Source organism: Trichosurus vulpecula, chromosome 5 (assembly GCF_011100635.1).
Source record: "Trichosurus vulpecula isolate mTriVul1 chromosome 5, mTriVul1.pri, whole genome shotgun sequence".
NCBI lineage: Eukaryota > Metazoa > Chordata > Mammalia > Diprotodontia > Phalangeridae > Trichosurus > Trichosurus vulpecula.
The window spans coordinates 74,242,403-74,264,515 of NC_050577.1; the positions used below are offsets into that span (position 1 = coordinate 74,242,403).

Consider the following 22,113-nt stretch of genomic DNA (forward strand, 5'->3'; position numbering starts at 1 on the left):
TCTTGGCAGTAATATGCTTTTAAGATAGCTTTTTGCTATCATTATTCTTTTTAGGAAAAGAGTCCTTTAAGAATAGGTTTCCCAGGGAGCTTCTTTAAGGTAAAAGTCTTTATAGTCCTTAAGTGCTTCCTACCCTGATCTTTCCTCAGAATTACAGTTCTGTAACAGCCCCTCTACTAGACTTTTCACCTGGATGTCCCACTATCACTTAACTCAGTTTTAAAAATTGAATTAATTCCTTCTTACTCCCCACCTCCCAGCCTTTACATTATTGCCTAGTTTTTTCAATGGAATCATTATTCATTATTGCTACCACCATTGTAATTTATTCTCCCTCACACCCTAGATTTGTGCAGTAATCTCCTATTTGAGCTCCCTGCCCCAAGTCTTGTCGGCTTCCAGTTCATGTTATATACTAAGAGCAGATTGTTGTTGTTGTTCAGTTGTATCCAACTCTTCGTGACCCCATGGACCATAGCACTCCAGTGTTCTCTGTGGTGTTTTCTTGGCAAAGGTACTAGAGTGCTTTGCCTTTTCCTTCTCCAGTGGATTAAGGCAAACAGAAATTAAGTGACTTGCCCAGGGTCACATAGTAAGTGTCTGAGGCTAGATTTGAACAGAGGTCTTACTCTAGGCCCAGTGCTCTATCCAGTGAGCCACCTAGCTGCCTCTGATAAGATTAATCTTCTTAAATATATTTTTTTAAATCGCATCGTTCCTTTGCTCAGAAACTCTCCATGTTTCCCCAGTGCCTATAAGATAAAGGTACAAAAAACATAAATACTATGTTTAGCTTGACATTAAGCATTCATCATAGTTTGGCCCAGGTCTACTATGTCCCATTACATTCTCTAAAATGAGTGTTTAAATTGGGCTAGTGTCCTCACTGTCCTGTGAATATCCTGTGTGTATTCCCACATTAATGCCTTAATTCTTTCTCACTTCTCCATATAGACCTTTTCCCCTCTACTACCTTAATTTTACTCATCCTTTAGGGCCCGAATCAAGGCCAAATTATGAAGCTTTCTTTGACCAGTCTTGCCCTCTACTTTTGAACTCCTTAACTGTCTGGGCCACACAGTTTTGCTCTTACTGTAATGTATTCATCCAGGCACCCCAACTAAATTGTAATCTCTTTTTGATCAAGGAATATATCTCATCCTTTTTTCTATAATACATTATAGCACAATGCTGAGTATATATGCTAGGGGCTGGGATTGGTAGCGGGATTTGCTTTTTGCAAGAAACCTAATATGATTACCTTATGTTTTGTTTTGTTTTACCAGAGCTGTGATTTCATCTGTGTAGGGGGAGCTTTTGATGAGAAACTTCCTCTTCCAATATGGATTAGCACCTTCTCTGCAACTTGTGGTCTTAGAATGCTGAAAGGGTCATGCAGTAGTGTTCATCAACAGCAGAACTTGATCTTAGTCTTTCTGATTCTGAGACTTCGCATCTATCCATCATAAGACTTTTTATCTTGAGTATATGCAGTGTAAAGAGAGATTTTCATTATTTTTTCATTTTTATCAAGTTGCTTGTCTACCAATTGATTTATTTACATTTACTCTCAGTATGAATTATGGTGTAACATTTTATCATATGTAGAACATTTTCACATAGATCCTTTTATTTTGTTGTCATAACAGCTTGGTGATGTGCAAAGATGTCTTCTTTGTACAGGTTCAGAGAGGAATACCCAAGGTCACACAGCTAATATGTGTGACAGCTGGAATTTGAATGTGTCTAGTGTCATATTCCATTGCTCTTTTCCTGACACTGTTCTGCTCCTTTATCAGTCTTGAGAAGTGTTGGAAATTACAAATATCCCCTGAAATGAGATCACAAAATTTCTTGCAGCTCCATAGTTTTCTATAACATCTTTGGTCGCTGCTCTTCAAGAGTTACATGTCAAAGAAGTGAATGCTGAGTTACTCTGTAAGGGAAGGGAGACACAGCTTGCTGTTTTCTGGGTATGTCTATCACTAAGATGAGAGTGGCTGAGAAGTCAAAGGTTGTTTTTTAATCTTGTTTTTATGGAAAGAATCTTTGTGATTAAGAGATTCGGTAGTTTTAAATTTCCTTTAGCAATAATATGCTTTAGCTGATGGAAATTTTTGTTGAGGGGACCTTGGCAGGTCGTGAAGAAGGAGGCAGTTTTTCTTCTCAGCACGGTCTGAGCTTTGTCCAAGGCATTTGAGTTAAATGGGGTAGCAAGGAATGGGATGGACGAAGGACCCTCCTGTTCATGGGTTAAAGACCCTCTGCAAGGATGTGGGATTCTTGGCATTATTTTTGGTGTGCATTAACTTGGGATTTTAATATATGGATATGGCAGTACTGAGTCTACAGGGCATCGGCCTATGATCAGAAGTACCTCAGAATGTCATCAACTTGAGATTTTAAGTAACATTTGTTCAAATAAATTGGCTTTACAAATTTAATTTTTGCTTAGCTTCTTCTTAAAATATTATAGGTAAAAGGTGAAGAATAGTTACTTGAGAGTTTAATCATAGCATTGATCTTTTCCTAAAGGAGGCTTAGTTTCTGTAGTGGTGAGGTGGTTTAACTGCCTTAGAATCCTTTGCTGGAAACATTCTCAGCCCACCTAAGCATGGGAACTGAAAGTGAGGGTCATGGATTTTTTTTAATATCTATAACATTAGAGAACAACTGTTCTAGGATAATAATAATCTAATGGTAAATATAGCAGCTTGTTTCTCATTCCTTGATAGCTGAAAAAGAAAAAAAACTAGCCTTAGTGATGAATAGTGCCCATTTTTTGGCTGTTGTTACTGTTGTTTTCTTTTTATTGTAACATTTTTATAATACTGAATGATCATTTTTGCAGGTTTCTGTAGCTGGATCAGGCACCGGAAGAGGCTCTCCAGCTGTAACTCTAGTGCAATTGCCTTCAGGTCAAACTGTACATGTCCAGGGAGTGATTCAGACACCACAGCCATCGGTTATCCAGTCACCACAAATACAAACTGTTCAGGTTAGCTTTCTTTCTGGATGACTTTGAACTTTCTTAGGCTCCAAAAAAAATATTGCCTAAGTTGTTATTGTCTTCTCTGTAGAGCTGTTCTGATTCAAATCTTTTCTTAGGTGTTACAGAGGAATTTCTGTGATACTTCTGAAGTGTCATGCTTTGGTAGTTTAGGGTACTGATTTAGGAATTGGGGTCTGTTCTTAGGACTTAATTTGCAAAATGATGCCAAAAGAAGCAGAAAAGTGGAACAGTAGTTAGAACTCTAGACTTTGGAGTCAGGAAGGCCTAAGTTCAAATGCAGCCTCAGACGCTTGCTAGCTATCTGAACCCAGGGCAAGTCACTTAACCTCTGCCTCAGTTTCCTCATTTGTAAAAATGGATATAATAGCACCACTTCTTGGGGTTGTTGTGAGAATCAAATGAGATATTTGTAAAGCGCTTACAAAACTTAAAGCATTATAAAAATGATGCTAGCTGTTATTAAATTAGCTAACTTGTTTCTCTCTAGGGAAAAAATCAGACTTAGAAATTAATCAGTGGTACATATTTTGAAAATCCCTCATGAAATAAATTTGGTAAATATATTGGGATGATGGTGTTAGGATGGTGGTGGTTTTTAGGAGTGTCATATTGTTACAAGGAGACAACTCATTTTGAACTTAGAATATATATTCTTCAGAAAAATGATACCTCAGTTCACTTTGATGCTATATATTCTTGAGTTTTTTGCTCTCTTAAAAACACATGGATTTCTTTATAATCTTACAGTTTTAATCTCGTGATACTCTCTAATAAACATTTAGTCAAGCAGATCTTAAATCGTTAATAACCTCTTGTGGCTAAAATTTCATATTGTTTATGATAATGCAGGAAAGGGTTAGGAATGCAGATTCAAGTGTATTATTTGTGTGTTGTTTACTACTCCCCTTTGGGAATAATTTTTTCTCTTTCTTCAACTGGTATTAAGCATAAGAAGGAATTATGACTTGGCATTTTTTATTCATGTCCATTCTTGAAAGCTTGGATCCAGCAATATAATATTTTTAAAATGTTTTAGCAGTAAATATTTTTTAAAATTTATCTTTTTTTACATTACTTTTATTTCCAAACATAACCCTCTTCATCTAACGAGCCATCTCTTCAACAGATAATATTTGAAATTTTAGGTATCAACCTTTAAAACTTTAAAGTTACCTTTGTGCATTGTTCATCTTTTCTTATGCTGTTCAAGTTGTTTAAGAATATTTGGCCCAGACATATGCTTTTTATGTTAGTAGGTGATTTACAGGGAAGTTTTAAAATTTTCTTCACTTCTAAATCTAGACTTCTCATCAGGAAAGATCTCTCTTATCCTCTTTAAATTCTTAACTTAATGGGCATGCTGTTCTTTGTCCCTAGTTTTTACACGACTAAAGTTGAAGGAAGGCATAAAGCCTTGGATATACTGGGTATTTGGTCATATTGAGCAAATGAATGAATTTTCCTTGTATAAAAGTGAATGTATAGAGCTTTTTAAAGAAAATAACTGGACTTATGATTTCATCAGAATAAGGCAACTCCCAACATAGAAGCTACCTCTCCTGATAGAACTCAACACCTCCCCTGTAACTTTGTCTTAGAGGTATTAAGTGGGCCGTTCAGTGTCAAGTCAAGTAACTTGACTATGGGCACAAAACTACTATATATCAGATATAGACCTTGAATCCAGTTCTTCCAGAGTCCAAAGCCAGCCTTCGTCTCACTGTCATACTGCCTTAAAAGTTTTGCTAAGACCTAAGAGAGAAATGTTTCTGTTTGTATATGTGTTTGTATGTATGTATGTGTATTCTGAGTAATACTAATCCTTTTTCAGAATAAGTTATATTTATGCCTTTTGTTGTCTTTTTTTTTATGTTATAGTCGTTTTTGGAAGTACCCTTCACAATTGAACTTTCTCATATCAAAGAAAAATAATCAAAAGAAACATAATACAATAATTATATCGGAGAGTGTGTATTATATTCTGCCTTAGTTGTTTGCTACCTCTCTGCCAAGAGGAAGAGTGATATTTTTCATTATTTGCTCTTCAGCATATTGGTTTTTTAATTGTTAAAAGTTGGGCTTTGTTTAGTGGAGGTTTCTATTTAAATTGTTGTCAGTATTTATTTTGGTATCATGTCTACTCATTTCACTCTGTTTCAGTTTATACAGACCTTCTCATAATTCCCTAAATTTTTCGTGATTGTCATTTCTTACTGTATGATAATATTTCATTACATTTATAAATGAGGCTTTTTGAACAATTCCCCAATTGATGAGGACTTATTTTTTTCCCAGTTCTTTACTATAACAAAAAGTTGGGAGTATGACTATTTTGATACAGTATTATATATCAGACTTTTGTTTCTGTCTTTTGACCTGCCCTGTGAACATTGTAATTCTTTTTTTACATCATCTCAAATTCACAATCCAAAATGGTTTAATAGATAATAGCTCTTCTCATAGCATATTTTTTGTGTCTGTTTTTCCTCAGTCACTTCAGCATTGATTCTTTTTCTTTTTGGGGGGGTCTTTGCTAGTTTGCAAGTTATGGTGTAAAATCCAGGAGTTTTGATTTGCATTTAAGGGGATTTAAAGTATGTTTTCCATATGGCCATTTATAGTTTGCATTTTTTCTTTTAAAAACTATTCTTATGCTTGGACTTCTTATATATTGGCAAATGGCTCTTGGTATTATATTCATGTCAATTCACTATGTATCTTGAATATCAGATGTCACTTATTTAATTTTTCCCCCAGTCATCATTTTCTCTCTTTATTCTGTCTTTATTCTTATTTTTTGTAATCAAAACTACCTACCGTGTCTTTAATTTAAAAAAAATTAAATATTTTATTTTCCCCCAATTACATGCAAAGATAATTTTTAGTGTTCATTTTTCTAAAGTTTTGAGCTCCAAATTCTTTCTCTCTCTCTCTCTCTCTCTCTCTCTCTCTCTCTCTCTCTCCCTCTCTCTCCCTCCCTCCCTCCCTCCCTCCCTCCCCTCCCTTTTCACTGAGATGGCAGACACTCTGATATAGGTTATATATGTGCAATCGTGTAAAACATTTCCATATTCGTCATGTTATGTAAGAACACTGAGCAAAAAAAAAAAAAAGAACATGAAAAATAGTATGCTTTAGTCTGTATTCAGACAACATCACTTCTTTCTCTGGAGGCACATAGCATTTTTCATCATGATTCCTGTGGGATTGTCCTGGATCATTGTATTGCTGAGAATTGCTAAGTCATCCACAGTTTTTCATCGTATAATATTTCAGTTACTGTGTATGGTGTTCTCCTAGTTCTGCTCACTTTACTTTGTATCAGTTCATGCGATATCTTTTATGATTATCTCTAGCCCTTCTTTAGTTAAAGGTTTATTTTATCCCTTAACTGTAGTTGTGAAAGGTATCTCCTTTCATTCTCTAATTTGTGTTCAGGGAGTATATCCATTTCATTCTTACTGTATTGTATGCTGGTCTAAGTCTAACTTCTGCTTAGCTTCTTTCCTATTTTCCAAGTAGTTCTTGTCAAATAGAAAGTCCTGTTCTCATTGATTTATGTTCTTAGGTTTGCTATTTTCTATTTCTTTGGTTCTTCCTTATTTCATTTGTTCCACGGTTGTGCTTTTATGTGTTTTTAAGCAGAGTTTTGGTCACTATTGGTTGTTTTCTTTCTTACAAACTTTCTAGGTTATGGGTTTAAGTTGTGACTGGATTATGTGACTGGAGACCCCTAACCATCGTAGAAGTAGTTTCTCTGAGATTTCGAGTCATTTCTAAGTCTGGGTATACCTAGGAAGAAATAGTGAAGTTTGATCCCTTAAAAATTTTCTTTTGTTCCTAGGCTTACCTTTTCAAAATTTAAAGATTTATGATTGGTGCTATTGCTTACTTTTGGCTATTAGTATGTATTAGGGAGTTACTGACAGATTCTGATGCTCCATCAGAAATGCAGAATAATAGAAGCCTTTTAAACTAAAACATTTTTTGAAACTTTACAGAATAATAGAGATATATTTCTCTAGATGGCATTTAGCCTTTCATTTTTATCTTGAGAATAGGCTTCTTTTGCTCTTTTGAATTTTAGGACAAAGTTGATTAGATAGTTAATAGCCACTCCCAATATAGAGACATTGAGAAATATGGATTATATTCGAAATATGGGTTATTTCTTAATTTCAGCAATATATTTAAATTATACTACCTTATCTTGATAGGGACCCATGAATAATTGTGTCAGAGCTCCCTTCTCATGGCAGAATATTATAAATGACTCTGGAAGCACATTATGACTATATATGTGGATGTATATATGTGTATGTATGTGTTTACACTCACATATACACACACATACACACATGTGCTAGCCTGAGAAACTCCAGTACTATTATTGTTACTACACTGTCTGCTGGAAAATAAAATTTTCATCAAAGACTGTATTAAAGTACTTTATCAAGTTTTAAGTATGTACACCCATGTACATATACCCACATGAATGACTGATACTTTGGTTAATCAGGGTTTTTTTGTCCATATCTAGTTTCAGCATTATGAGGCTTGGTGCCTTATACCTGTTGTTATTGCACTGAATTTACCATTGTGATTGATACTAATAAATACTCACATTTCTATGATTGTCGGTAGATTGTAAGCTCTTTAGGGCAGGGAGTATGTGGCTTTTTTGTCTTTGAATTCCTGCTATCTAACTCAATGCTTTGAGCATACTAGGTGCTTATTAATGACTTAATTGAATTAATTAGTGAATTTAAGTTAATAATATTTTGCATATGTTCTCATTTAATCATCAAAATAGTCCCCGTATCAAGAGTTTCCTGTAATTTATATGGTTCAGTGTTAAGAGTGATTTGAGAGTTAATGGAAATGGAAATTTAAAATTTTCCCAGGTTTCCTTCAGATTTGTTGATTGTATTTAATGTTATTAGACCTTAAATGTGAAACAATACCTACTCTTCTTTTAAAAAAAAAGATAAGCAAGTTTTTCTGTTGCACATTTTTGGGGCTTTCCAGTTTGATACTGGAATCTCATTTGGAAGCAATCTTAGAGAATACGTACACCAACTTATTTTATGAAGTAATGGTTTTTTAAAGAATGTACCATGATTTTTCAAAGACACACAGCTAATTAGAGTCTGTGTGTCTTTTGTTTCAATGGCCTTTCTCTTCTTTCATACTGTCATTACAAAAGGATGACGTCTTTATGCCAGGGCCAGATTGTATTGGCCGTTGAATACCACTCAATCTTAATAATCTTAACCTCTTCACTGGTACATAACACAAGCCCTTTGTTTAGCCAAAATGGTCTGTTTGCTGCCCCTAAAGCATGCCATGAAAACCCCTACCTCCTCTGTGTTTCTTTCTAATACTCCATCCAACACAAATGCCACCCAACTCCCCTCTTTTCTACCCTTATTTAAATCCTGTGAAACCTTCAAAGACTACTTGGGAGTAAATAGTGCAACATGACAGCCAAAGAAGCTTTGATCTTCCACTTTGCTAAGAGGAGCATAGTGTCCACAGCAAGGGAAACAATAGTTCCATTGTACTACTCTTTCCTGGTCAGACCCCATCTAGCTATTGTGGAACTTAAAATTAAACATTTTAGGAAGGACATGGATGAGTACATCCAGAGGGGTGACCAGATGATGAGATGGCTAGAGAATATGCCTGCCATATGAAGCTCATAAGAAGGACCTGGGTAATGTTTAGCCTGGACAAGACAAAATTTAGAGGTATCATGATAGTTGCCTTGAAAGATTGGCTTTTCAAATTTTCTTTTTTTTTTAAATTAAGAATTCCACAATCAACATATGAATATTTCCATATTAAATACAAAAAAAGAATAGTATATGAAATGTGGGTCTTTATTACATATAAATTGCTTCTTTTAAAAAGAGTATATTAAATTTTAACACTTCTGTGCCAACCCTGTCTTGCTTATCTGTGTTTCCTTCTGGACATTTTTCTGCTCTCTTCTTTGGCTTTTTTTTAATGTTATATTGACATTCTTTTTAAAATTTTCATCACATGACCTACCTATTTCTTCCCACAATTATTCTCCTTCTCAAAAGATCCTTCCCTTTTTAACAAAAGTTAAGGACAGTCAAGCTTAACAAATTTATACCTAAGTAATGTCTAACAACTTACATCTCATTCTGTCTTCATGAATTTCAGTGTATTCTTTTGGAATAGAGATTATATTCATTTTGATTGCCCTCAGAGGGTTGTGGGGTGGATATTACAAAGGCAAATTCGGTCTCAAGGTCTGGAAAGCTTGCTGACAATAAAAGTTGTCCAGAAGTGAAATGGTTGCTTCAAATAGAGGATTTGATCTTACCGGAACTCTTTAAGTGAAGAATGGTTGACCACTTGCTAAGAATGTTATAGAAGGAATTTCTATTCAGGTACAAGCAGGACTAAATGACTTCTAAGATTTCTCCGAACAGTAAGAATCCTGGATTCTTTACTCAAATTTCTCCACCTTCGATATAGAACCTTCCATAATTCCAGATCTGCAGTGATTTGGCTTTCTCTGAAATCTGTAGTGCTTATCTTTTGTGCCATTTATTTGGCACATAATTATATGTATACTGCTCTCCTGTTTTAAGTATTTCACGTGTTTATATAATTTCTCTAGCTAGACTATAAGTTCCCTGAGGGCTTGGACTATGTGTTCTTATTTGTATCTGCTGCAATGCATAATATGGTGTTTTGTATATAATATTCCTCAGGAAATATTTATTGGTTGAATGAATTAATTAGAAGGCCTTTTATTTTATGATGGATGTTTAGAAACTCTTGTATTCTAGGTAGCAACAATTGCAGAGACAGATGAGTCTGCAGAAGCAGAGGGTGTAATTGATTCTCATAAACGTAGAGAAATCCTTTCAAGAAGACCTTCATATCGGTGAGTTTGTTAAAATATCCATTGTAATATAATCGTTGTATAATATTGTATAATTAGCCATCAAAACCTTAATTTTAAGCTTTTGTTTTTGCCCTTAGTTTCATTTGTTAAAAGCATGTTTTAGATGAGTTAAAGTGATCATTTATATTCTGCAAATTGTGTTTTAGAAAAATACTGAATGAACTTTCATCTGATGTGCCTGGTGTTCCCAAAATTGAAGAAGAAAAATCTGAGGAAGAAGGAACATCACCTAACATCGCTACCATGGCAGTGCCAACTAGCATATATCAGACTAGCACGGGGCAATACAGTATGTATACTAAGATACAATTTAATACAATTTTATTTCTAAGTTCTCTGTAGTTATATTAAAGAAGTATATACTATGCTGAATTAAAATAATTTTGTTTTTCAGCATTATTTTAGTTTTTAATACATCAATTATTCCCACCTGTATGTATTATAGAGTAAAAAAATGCATGTTAAATAAAGTGAGATTTGTATTGAAAGCTATTTGCACTTTGGAAAAGTCCAATTTTATTAATAATCAAAATAAAAGAATTAAAAAGGAAAGAATTGGGTAATAGTGTATACTATAAGTCTTTTACCCTTTTCAGATATATTTTTATTCATTTCTGTTGAGAATTTTTCCTTTGTTACTGTTTCTGGTTATTTTACTGTAATGTATGTTAAAGTTGAAAGCAAATGAATAGAGCTAAAGTCTGTACTTTACTGCTGTTAACGTAATATGAAAAATACCTATTTATTAATATGAAATATTTCTATTTGTATTTTTAAAAATAATGTTTTAAAGTATATTTCCACTTCCAGTTCTCTCTTTGTTCATTTATATTGTAGTTCTGCCAAAATGGGGATGGGAAAAACATTTAGCTTTTAAAACCATAGTAATAAGGCAGACAACTTAACTGAAATCATTAAACTGATTCTTATATGTACATTACTCTTATACACGTTAATGTATTGTAAATATTTATGTTCCTTGCTGTAATTAAGGTACTAGTTGTTACCCCCAATAAAGAGCAGATTTGCCATGTAAATACTTTTGTAAAATATGATCTGTGTTGCAGGTACTGGAGTATATTTGAAATTTAAATCTGGAACTAAATTTTGAGTGTGCTCTTTCCAAAACCCTTCCAAGTTTGAATACCTAGGATGAAAAATCTTATTACATTCACAGACTTTAATCTGGGCAAGTAGGAAATAACCTTTGAAATCTAGAAAGACTTTGTCAGTTCAATGTGCTTTAGGCTATTTGTGCCAATAGTTTTACACTAAGCCATCTACCCAATTTGCTTTGCCCCTTTCGTGACAAGTATTGGGTATTTATAATACAACTTTAGTGTATTGGATGAGAATTGGAAGAACTGGTTTTTATTGTGGTTCTGCCACTAGCTGGCTCTGTGACCTTGGGCAAGTCACTTAATCTAAGGGAGATTACTATGTTGATACCAAATGTAGACTTCATTGCTAAAATCAGATGCTTTTGAAAAAAGGTACATAAATATACACAGAAAAAGATGATTGTTTATATATATATATATATACACTCAGTTTTTACACAAGCTAGATTTAGGGAAAAAGTGGCATTCGTGGCAGTATAACAATGCTTACTATTCTACGTTACAAAGTTATCTATCATAAGGTTAAAAAGATAATTTATGTGAAAGTGCTATGGGAAAACAGGAAGGAAACATATAAATGAAAAGTATTGTTATTAAGATAGGACATTTTTTAAAAATGTAGAGGTCAGTAGAGTCTCATACACGTTTTGCTTCTGCCCAAAGAAGGACATGTCTTCAGGGCACTTTTGGATCCAGCAATTTGTGCAGTCAGTGGTCAAGCATTAAACTGGATTGGAGGTAGTGTAAAGGATCATAGCATATCTTCCACTTGAGACATTTGTAAAGGTAGATAAGGGCTTCTTTTTTAAGTTCTGTAGATTTTTATTTCTTTGTTTTAAGAAAGATCTACCACCTTGCAGTTTTCTGTATTTGAAAATACTACCATCTAGTAGGCTGGAATTGGAAGAACTGGTTTCTAGTTTGTCTCTAATGCAATGTTATTAATCATTTAAAATGCCATGTCCTCGTTATTTTGTAGATTCAGTCTCTTGATTATACTTGACCTTTGTTAATTCAGCAGTGTGATTAGAAAGATAGACTGTTCATATCCCTGGTCCAGTCACTATACTAGTTAGTAAAATATAACCTGCAGAAAATGCTTCTAAACTCACTTTACCTTTATTTAGAAGATAAATAAATAAATAAATGAATGAATGTTTGTATATTAATTGCAATGCTTACTTTAATTTTATAGGTAATAACACGCTTGTTTTCAAGTCTCTGCATGCATGGTTAAATAAGTGTTAATTGCTAGTGTCAACAGAAGTCAAGCCGGGGAATTTGCCTCCACTATAATAGCCAGACAGTTTGCATTTAGATGTACTTCTTGAGGACTTTTCAGAATCTTTTGTTGCAAAAAGATATCTTTTTTGAGGGTTTCTTTAATTTTCATCTCTAATTCCTGCTGATCTCCCTATTATGTTTTTACAAATTAAAAGCAGAACTTAATGTCATTGGTATTTGAAGGGTTGATTAAATTAGAAAAAGCAAAAAATACTAATATAAAAGTTGAAGACATTAAATCTTTTATTAATATATTCCAAATAGATGATGATCATCAACATATACTGCACCTATATATATATATAAATAGAACTTCTGTGAATAGAATCTGAAAGTTAGTTGTTTGCTATAGGTTTGCTGTACTTTTATGTCTTATCCTATTGGAAAAAATCAGAAATGAATATTGAGTTAGAATAGTTCATGGTGTTAGGGGGGAAAGAGATAAAAATAGGAAGCAATCTATTAATATCATATGCACATGATCTGAATTCAGTAAGTCCTCATGTATTTCAGCATAGTCTTATTGATGATTTTGTTGTATGACAGTTGCCATTTTTGTACAAGTGTAGCTATTTTATCTCAGGAGAAAGCATTTGAAGGAATTACATAAATGGTCTTTATTTTAGTCCTAGAAATATAAATGTTAGTTATTGAATGAGATATTACACATTCCATGAAAAAAATCTCTCTTTAAATTTTTACTACATAAATGAGAATTTCTCCACAAAATATAGTAATGGAAACTTACTGTTAATTTAGTATAATGTTGAAATATTGATAAAGTTGCTTACTATATAAAATTTTCCTTTAAAGACTATGAATTTTCCTATCAGATATGAGATCTTTTTACTTGATAGTATAGACTTCTTATTTCCCTACCCCCAGATTCCAGAATATCAGTTATTCCCTACTTCAAACATATTTTCTGGTTGTGTTTCTCACCTTCAAATCTACTTGCTCCTATTGCATTGGAAATTTTGCTAATATCTGATTATTATTTCAACCTTTGTGAACTTATGTTTCAAAAGTAAGTGAATCATTCTATAGAAAAAGACTTGCAGACGGATAAGAGGGATTAATAGTCTTAAGATTTCAGAGTTGCTGGGAGAGTCATAGGTCTCCACTGAGTCTATTCTTTATAGAAGGAATTTAGCTTACACTAATGGAGTCCAAGTTTCAGTTCAACTGAAACAAGATATGAAAGAGCTTTTAAACCTAAAGTTCTATATAAAATGTCAACTATTATTATTAAATGAGCATAGTTACGTTTTACTAATTATTAATTTTGGTGTTTTGTGCCTTTGACTTTAGAATCATACACAGAGTATATTTTCAGAGATATAGACCAGACACTTTAAATTGTAAAAAAAATTTTTTTTAATCGGGAATAATCTGGTACATTCCACAAATCTTACTTTGTGTGATCTTTCTACTGAATCTGCTCTTTATTTCCATGTAGTAACTTTGTTGTGAAACTTACTGTTCATTCCCAACTCTGCCACTGAATTTTGTTACCTTGGGCAAATCATGGGTAAAATGCAATAGTAATGCCTACCTTAATTATTCCAGATTTACCCACATTTGTATAAATGTGACCTGCGCGATACTTGCTTCCCTTTTTTCTTTAACCACCTTTTGGCTGTTGTATTTTTAAAGGCACATATGTTCTGTGGCTCTCCTTTTGTTCCAAGTTTTTTTCTGTGGAAGTTTAAAGCTGAGGATTTGTTGTGAGAATCTGCTGTACTTTTCAAACATGTTAACATTTTATCAATGAAGATACATAGTTGTTGTCTGTTACCTGTTTTTATCACAACCTATATAGTTAGGGTGACTTTAAGAATAAATTTTATAGATAGATAGATAGATTTGCATTCAGTAAAACAACAAGAGTACTATGATGAAGGCTGTGGGGAGATAAAAAATTCAGGTAAACTCCTGGAAGACGGAAACTGTAGCTTATAGTGTAGTAGAGGGATAAAATGAGAAATAAGTATATTAAAGGCTTAAAGTTAGATGGATTGTGATTGGTGGGGATTAGAGAAGACTTCACTTGGCTGATTAGGAGGTGGTTTATGAATTGGCCTTTTAAGGATATACAAGAATTAAACAATTGAGCAAAGGGGAAGTAGAACATTCCAGGTATTGAGTATGAGCAAAGAATGCTAGTTTGGAAAGCACTTGGCCAGTGTAGAGAGCAGAGAATAATACCATTTTGTTATAGCATAGAATACATGAGACAAGGTGGCAAATGTGAGGGTGGACCAAGTTTGTGGAATGTCTTGAAGGTGAAGTGAATTAATTTGAATTTCCTTTAGGCAGTAGGAAGTCAGTGAAGATTTTTGATTAGAGAGAGACATTCCTGAAGCAAGATTTAGGAAGATTAGACTGTATGAAGGATAAATTGGAGGGGGTAGAAAGAAGAGAAACAGCAAGACTTATTAAGAGGATATTGAAATAATACACGTTGGTGGTACTGGGCATAAGGGATGAATGTTAGGTATATCTCTGTGTCAGAATTGCCTGGACTTGGTAACTAATTGGATGTTAAAAGTGTGAGAGGGAAAAAGAATCTAAGGTAACATGAAATGGAATATAGAAGTGAATGATGACAGAAACAGTGAAATCAGTATGTAAATTAATATGTCTTTGCATGGTTAGGATCTAACATATATGTGACCAAGTCACTTCCAGTCATAGGACAAACCATTAATCTTCCCAGGTTGACTCCTTATTGGGTTTATATTATAGTTCTGCCATTACCTGTGTGAAGTATAGTCAAGTAACTTAAATTCTCCAGGCCTTAGTTTGCTCATCTGTAAAATCAGGATTCTTACCTTTTTTAGTATCATAGACCCCATTTTTATTTTAAATTCATGATTGGAGAAGATGCTAAATTTTTTGTTACCAGTTAGTGAAAATAAAACTCTGTGATACATAGTTTTTCCCTTTCCAAATCCAAGCCCTGCCCCCCTCCCCCAGAATCTATCCATGGACCTCTTTGGTGGGGAGTAGGAGAGGTCTAGATGAACTCTCAAGTCCATTTCAGCTTCAGATCCTATGATGCTATACATTTTTTTTTTTCCTAACCATCCTTCCTACCACGTCTCATAGGCCCTCTCTTTTACTTACTCTTTATCTTTACAGTGCTTTTCATTTTTCACAGAAGTGTCTCTAGGTAATTGTTGAGTATAATTGAACTGTTTCAGGTTATGGAAATTTCCTGTTCCTCTAGAAAACTAGCTTTTAGAATATGATTTTTTTGGGGGTTCAATTTAGTTCTACCACCACTGTCATCAAAAGCATAAGTGCCAGATTGCACTTGGTAGGTTCTACAGGACATAGAGCTGGGTGGAACTACTGGGTCAGTAGTTCTTTCCCCTATAAGAGGACACTGAGGTTCCTGAAGGTTGGCTGACTTACCTAAGGTAACAACAGTAGTAAGGAGCAGACTCATGTCTTCTGACTCCTCACTCATTGATTTTTCCATTATACCATGCTCTCTTACATGGGTGCTAAGTGTTATGCAGACGACAACTATGTCCTGCCTTGCAGAGATTTTGGTTGTTCAGTCATTTCAGTTGTCCGACTCTGTGACCCCATTTGGGGTTTTCTTGGCAAAGACATTGGAGAGGTTTGCCATTTCCTTCTCCAGCTTATTTTTACAAGCGAGAAACTAAAGCAAACAGGGTTAAGTGACTTGCATAGGGTCACACAACTAGTAAGTGTCTGAGGCCACATTTGAGCTCAGGAAGATGAGTCTTCCTGACTCCAGGCCTGGCACCATATCCACTGCACCACCTACCTGCCTCCTCCACAGCTGCTCCGCCGCCAAGATACAGTGACATTAATGTATTGATCACACAGATCTTTATTTTGTATTTGTTCTGTGATTACCTATAGAGAATGAAAAGGTAAAGATATTGATGTAATTGGGAGGGGTCAAGAAGTTCAGGTTCAGCTAGAGTAAGCTGAGGGTTTCTAGGTTTAGAGAAGCCACTAACTTTTGTTCAGATGTGGTGGGGCTAATGTTATTTCCTTTGATTCCTAAGTGTAGAGGATGGTGAGAATAGCGCTAAGTAATGCTGTGGGGCTAGAGGGCTGATGCTCTAAAAATATTCTTGTGCACTCTACAAAAAGTGAATATTAATTATTAGTACGTGAGATACGTGTAGATGGCCATCACCTTGGGTTTGCACTCACCAGTATTTTAGAGATATTCCAGAAATAGCTTAAGAACCCTTCTCCAGCTTTCTTTTCTGGCCTGTAGAGTTCTTTGAGAGGACAGATAAGCATCTAGAAAAGGGAGAGCTACTAGGCATTTAGTTTTTGAAAACATTTTTTGGCAAAATTCTGTATCCAGGGCTGTTAAAAAGAGACAGCATAGGTTTGTGGAAAGAATATTATTGCATTTGGAATTAGGAGAGTTGGCTTCTACTCTCATCTTTAAAGACAAGTTATTTTACTTCCAGGCTTCAGTTTCTACAGCTGCAAAATCGAGGTGTTGTACATGATAGTCTTTCTAGTACTTTCTAATTTTTAAAGGTTTTTATTATCTCTAGTATTATTAGACAGTACCATGATGAAGGAAGAAAAAGCAGTTAATAAGAGGCAAGAAAGATCTAAATTTTAATACATCGCCAGTTGTGAGATTTTTTTTTGGTTGTCACATAACCTCTGGAAGTTTTAGTTTTTTCATTTTAAAAAGAGTCCTTTCCTGTTTAAAACTTTTGTGATCTACGATATATGGCAGTGCCTTGGGGAAGAATGCTTGTGGCATTGGCAAGTTCAGATTTTACAGCAGGCACAATTTCACATGCTTTAGAAATTTCAGTTAGATCTGATAATATGGTAAGGTGTTGTTGGATTTGATAGTGCATTTTAAACCAACCACTCTTCTCTCTACTGCCTCGTAATTATTAAATGGGACCAAATAGTTTGGAAATAAAAGAATACGAATATATTTTCAATTTGGAGGTCCTAAAATTAGAGAAATCATGTGTAACAACTGTTAATTTTTACTATGGAGAGGAGCAATTATTAAAATAACGAATTATGTTTTTGTTTAAACTGCTACTGCTAAAGTCATGTTGTTGAGTTCAGGTCTTATGTCTTTATTACAAGTATTTTAGGAAAACACTGACTAAGCCTTTTTATTAATGTGAAGTGGGAAACGCATTAATTTTTATTTATCCATAGTCATTACTGGCCATTAATCAAAGTAGAACTTTACTTATGCAAGTGATTTGCTAACACCTTAGAAGTGTGTTGATAATACTTACGGTACATGAATTTGTTATTAACCCGCCTCTGCTCCTGTTAACAAGCAGTGCTAGCCATGCTGTCCTTCAATGATTTGCCTAATCAATTTTCTCACGATATTAAAAAATGAACACGACATTATTATTTCCCAGCTTTCTTAGACATTTGAAAAATACAGATGTATTTTACAGTAAAAGCTAAAATTTCAAACTTTAAAAAATTTCATAGGACTTGTTGATTTTAAACTGAATACAATCTTTGGCTTATTGGTTAATGGAGTATTACTGTAAACATATCAAAGAATTTATGTTAGAGTGTCTTAGGCCATGGGCTCCTTGAGGAGGACATTTAATATTGAATTTGGGGAGAAACAGTACAGTTGTTCAGGCATTGCCTTTATTGCCTTTATCATCCCCCCACCTTTCACTAGCTTAATAATTATTCAGCGTATCTGTTTTATATGTTGAATTTTCTTTATTTTCTGAATTGCTTGCTAATGGCATGGTCATGTTTATTATTGGCATTCATCCTTCTAGTTCTTTACCTTTCTCTGAAATTGGGAGAGTAAATCTCTGCCTCGTTGTAGATCATGTATCAGTTGTTGAGAATTTTTGTACTTGTATGATCTTCAGTAGTTGCCACGAAGTAGGGGCTATCCCGGCAAAGGAAGTTGGAATAAATAGGAAGACAGGTCATTGAAATCACAGGTTGGATGTTTGGAAAGTTTGTTTGGAATATTAAAAGTTAAATTATAAACCTTTATAGAGAGAATATATAGTTTCTTCTCATGCCAGATGAAAATATTTTAACATAACCAACAAATGAAATAATACTATTTAGCCATCCTTAATGCCTATTTGTAATAGAGGGATTTGATAGGTAAATGAAGGAGAAAAATTCCTAAGAAACAAGTTCTTGATATACTTTTCTTCTTGGAGGTAGTGTACCAAAGAAGTACTGATTTGAAAATCATTGGGAATAAATGAGATGACTGAAAAAAGGAGGAAGGAGAGATACATGTTACTTATTTTCAAGCTTGTTGGTAACATTTACTTGCACAAGAACAGCAGTTTAATTCGAAGTTTGTTTTGATGTAGGAGTTTGTTAGAAGTCGCATGAAGTCATAACAACCTTAGTAGTAATTTCAGGAAAAAGATTAAGGCCTAAATGCTCTAAAGGATAAAAGTATACCATGGAGTTTTACTTACATTGTGTTTTTGAGATTTTGGAACTAATTTGAATTGTTTTCAGTCTATTATTTTCAGTCTATTAATTGATTGACGTTAAACCCATCAGATTTCAAATATTTTAATATTAGTATGTTATCATCTTCTGTATTTGTATTCTTACACAAGTTTTTCCTGCTATTTTTGAGCAGTGTAGAGTCCACATGTTGCTTACTATTGATTGCTTGTTTTCTATATCTTTGGCAAATGTAACATTTTTTGTCATGCATACGTGAAATGCTAATTATAAAATAATAATTTAAAAATAATTAAACCAATTATACATTTCAAGTCTCTATGCTACCTCAGTTTCTAAAAAATTGAATCTATTCATTATTAAATTTGAATGCATTTCACTTAAGCCCTGGTTTCTTATAGAAAGTCAGAATTTGAATTACAGAAGAGTATATATAGTGCTTTATATTGGTAATTCAGAAATTTTTGACATTGCACTTTGAGAAGAAGGGGAAATCACAAAACAAGCTCTTGTCAAGAATTTAGAGGGAAAACAAATTTCTGGTTATATTCTGGGGTCAGTATACATTTAGTCCAACCTCCAACCCATGCCATTCTGTAGTCCTTTACACTGAGAAGCAATGTTCAGAATGATGATCATGAAGCACTGTAAGGCCCTGAATCATCAAAGAATATCCAGTATAGTCTACTTACAAAGGTAGGAAAAGTGGACTAAAGTGTTTTGGAATGATTTTCAACAAGGATTGAAAGAAAAAGACTTAATTTGAAAATTCATTGAACAAGCACATTTCCCAAGTATTCTGGTTAATCAGATTTTTATAATGTTCCACTTCAACGTTGAACTCCCTCTCCTAAGATAGATATTTAATTCATCTTCCATGCTAAATATATTCAGTGACATTTTGTTAATTGTTTTATAAGAATTTCTTTAGCTCCTCTCATTTTGTTATCTAAATTGGGCCCAGTGGTATCCTAAAATTGAGGAAACTTTTCCCAAAACTTACTTGCCATTCTGTAATCACCAGAACATTTGGTTGAAAAATTTATCTGGATGTTTATTTGGAACTCCACCTCTACCTCCCAACCCCAGTGTGTGAATCTCTTACTAAAAGGTCATTTACTTAGCTTTTACTAAGAATGAAAAGTTGAAATTGACCCACAGTTGTGCTGAATGTGTTGTTTTAAATATCATTGTTACATTATTGTACTTATATTGAATTCCATATCTTTGTTGTTATGTTATTTTTCTATCATCTTATTTTGGTCTTCATTATAGAGTCTAGTTGGCCATTGTAGGTTTTTAATTAAAGGACCTCCCCCTGCCCTAAACAAAAGATACTTTATTATATTTAAGCACATACCTTAGTCCTAAAATATGGTTGTTAATCCTAATGCTCCCCCCACCGCCTGCAAAAAAAAAGATGTCAAAAACATATTTTAATCTGGTGGTTGAAGAAGGCTGTGATATTGTTTTATCTTTTTAACATTAGGATATTACTAAAAACTTGACTATAAACCCTAGAATTTTTAAGAAGGTAATATTCTGTCCAAAATATTACATTTTCCTATCAGGCATGGGAGGGATAAAACTGTTTAGAGCCTGTCTCTGAAATATTTGAAGATTTATAAAAGAGCTACATATTCTATAGTATTCTTTAAAATCATATATGAGAGAATTAAAGTTTTGTTTTCCTTTTATGGTGACTCAAATGGAACAAAGTGCAGATTCTTACTCAGTAGTGGAAACATTCAGATAAAAAATTTGACAGTTTTTAGTAGTAGATACAGTTAATATTTCGGTTTTCTGCAATTAAAAGTGTCTCAGTGAAATTAGATCTTAAAGCTATAAGGGAGCCCCTGGTGGTCATTTTGGACCATTCTTAAAGACTAATCTTTACTCCCACAGTTCTAGACAAATGGAGAAAACAGTATGGTGGCAGCAAATTCAGTGGGTACCATGAAAGATTTTGGCTATAGGCCTCTTTCAAGTGTTTTGTAAAAGAGCAGTTGGCCAGCAAGATGGTAGATTAATCACTTGATCTAAAACCTCTTTAAAGCCCAAACTTCTTCTCTCCCCCCACCCTCCCACAAAAGAGGCATTATAAAGTTAGTGCTTTAAGCACCATTTAAGAGAAATATCCCTTGACTAACTTGATGATCCTCACCTCTTCACCAACAGAATGCTTATAGGAAGGCAGAGAATCCGTGGTGATTTGAGAAATAGAAAGGCACCTGAGAATAAAAATTTCCAAGTGTGTGTTTTCCATTACAGGATTATTAATTATGATTTTTCACGGTTTCTAATGTTTCTTTTCTTTTTTCTGTTAAGTTGCTATAGCCCAAGGTGGAACAATCCAGATTTCTAATCCAGGATCTGATGGTGTTCAGGGACTACAGACATTAACAATGACAAATTCAGGAGCTCCTCCACCAGGTGCTACAATTGTACAGTATGCAGCACAATCAGCTGATGGCACACAGCAGTTCTTTGTACCAGGCAGCCAGGTTGTTGTCCAAGGTATATTTTATTAATACAATAAGTTTAGATAGTTTTAAATGATTCACACCATTTCGTGGTGGGGTGGCTTTTCAAATGACATTAGTAGTTTTTTATTGGCCACTTAATGAGGAAGAAAGCTGAGGAAGATATAATATCTTAGTCCATCAAACAACCATTTACATAAATTGCTTAATTCTCACTAAGTAGTAAAATTTTGTGAACATTTAGAAAAATTAAAACTAATGTAAAGTTGTGATAAAACAATATCCAGGTTCTATTGAGTTACTCCATTAAATAAATATCCATAATTCCTGGGTCACAAATATATTATGTAATGGATTTCTATAAGTTCAAGGTCTCTGAGGGATAAGAACTTCATCTTTATTGCATGTCTTTTAGGATAAATTTAACCTAATCATAGTCAAATGGTTGAGGTGGACTTTTTTCCCCTAGCCATGGTACTCCTGTCAAATCGCCACTAGATAATTTCAAAACAAATCCAGATTTCACTTGTCCTTAACGTTATGGAATTTTAAAGTACCGATTTTCTCTCTAGTGAGTTTGATGCTCAAGAGGGCAAGCCTTGAAGAAAGGAAGATCTGGGTTTAAGCCCTACCTCTGCTACATATTAGGTTTGTGACTATGGGCAAGTCAACCTCTCAGTGTCTCTAAGACCATTAAGTTGCAGATGAATTGCTAATCTACTCAAATGGAGGGAGTTTCCACATAGGGAGTTCCCTAAACCAATGAAATCACAGGTCTAGCTTAGACCTTCCCAATTCCCTTCT

General features: G+C 34.1%; 1 protein-coding gene across 14 annotated transcripts in view; it reads left to right on the plus strand.

Moving 5' to 3' along the window:
- CREM (cAMP responsive element modulator) overlaps positions 1–22,113 on the plus strand; it is a 62,929-nt gene that overhangs the window by 21,835 nt on the left and 18,981 nt on the right. For 6 of the 14 annotated variants that reach the window (XM_036758789.1, XM_036758788.1, XM_036758784.1 and 3 more), the window contains exons 3-6: positions 2,852–2,998; positions 9,841–9,938; positions 10,106–10,248; positions 21,155–21,343. The exons of 1 other annotated variant lie outside the window; for it this stretch is intronic. In XM_036758789.1, the coding sequence (XP_036614684.1) occupies positions 2,852–2,998; positions 9,841–9,938; positions 10,106–10,248; positions 21,155–21,343 (577 nt within the window). The remainder of the gene's footprint in view (positions 1–2,851; positions 2,999–9,840; positions 9,939–10,105; positions 10,249–21,154; positions 21,344–22,113) is intronic. 7 more of the 14 variants (XM_036758794.1, XM_036758793.1, XM_036758795.1 and 4 more) reach the window with 3 other exon arrangements.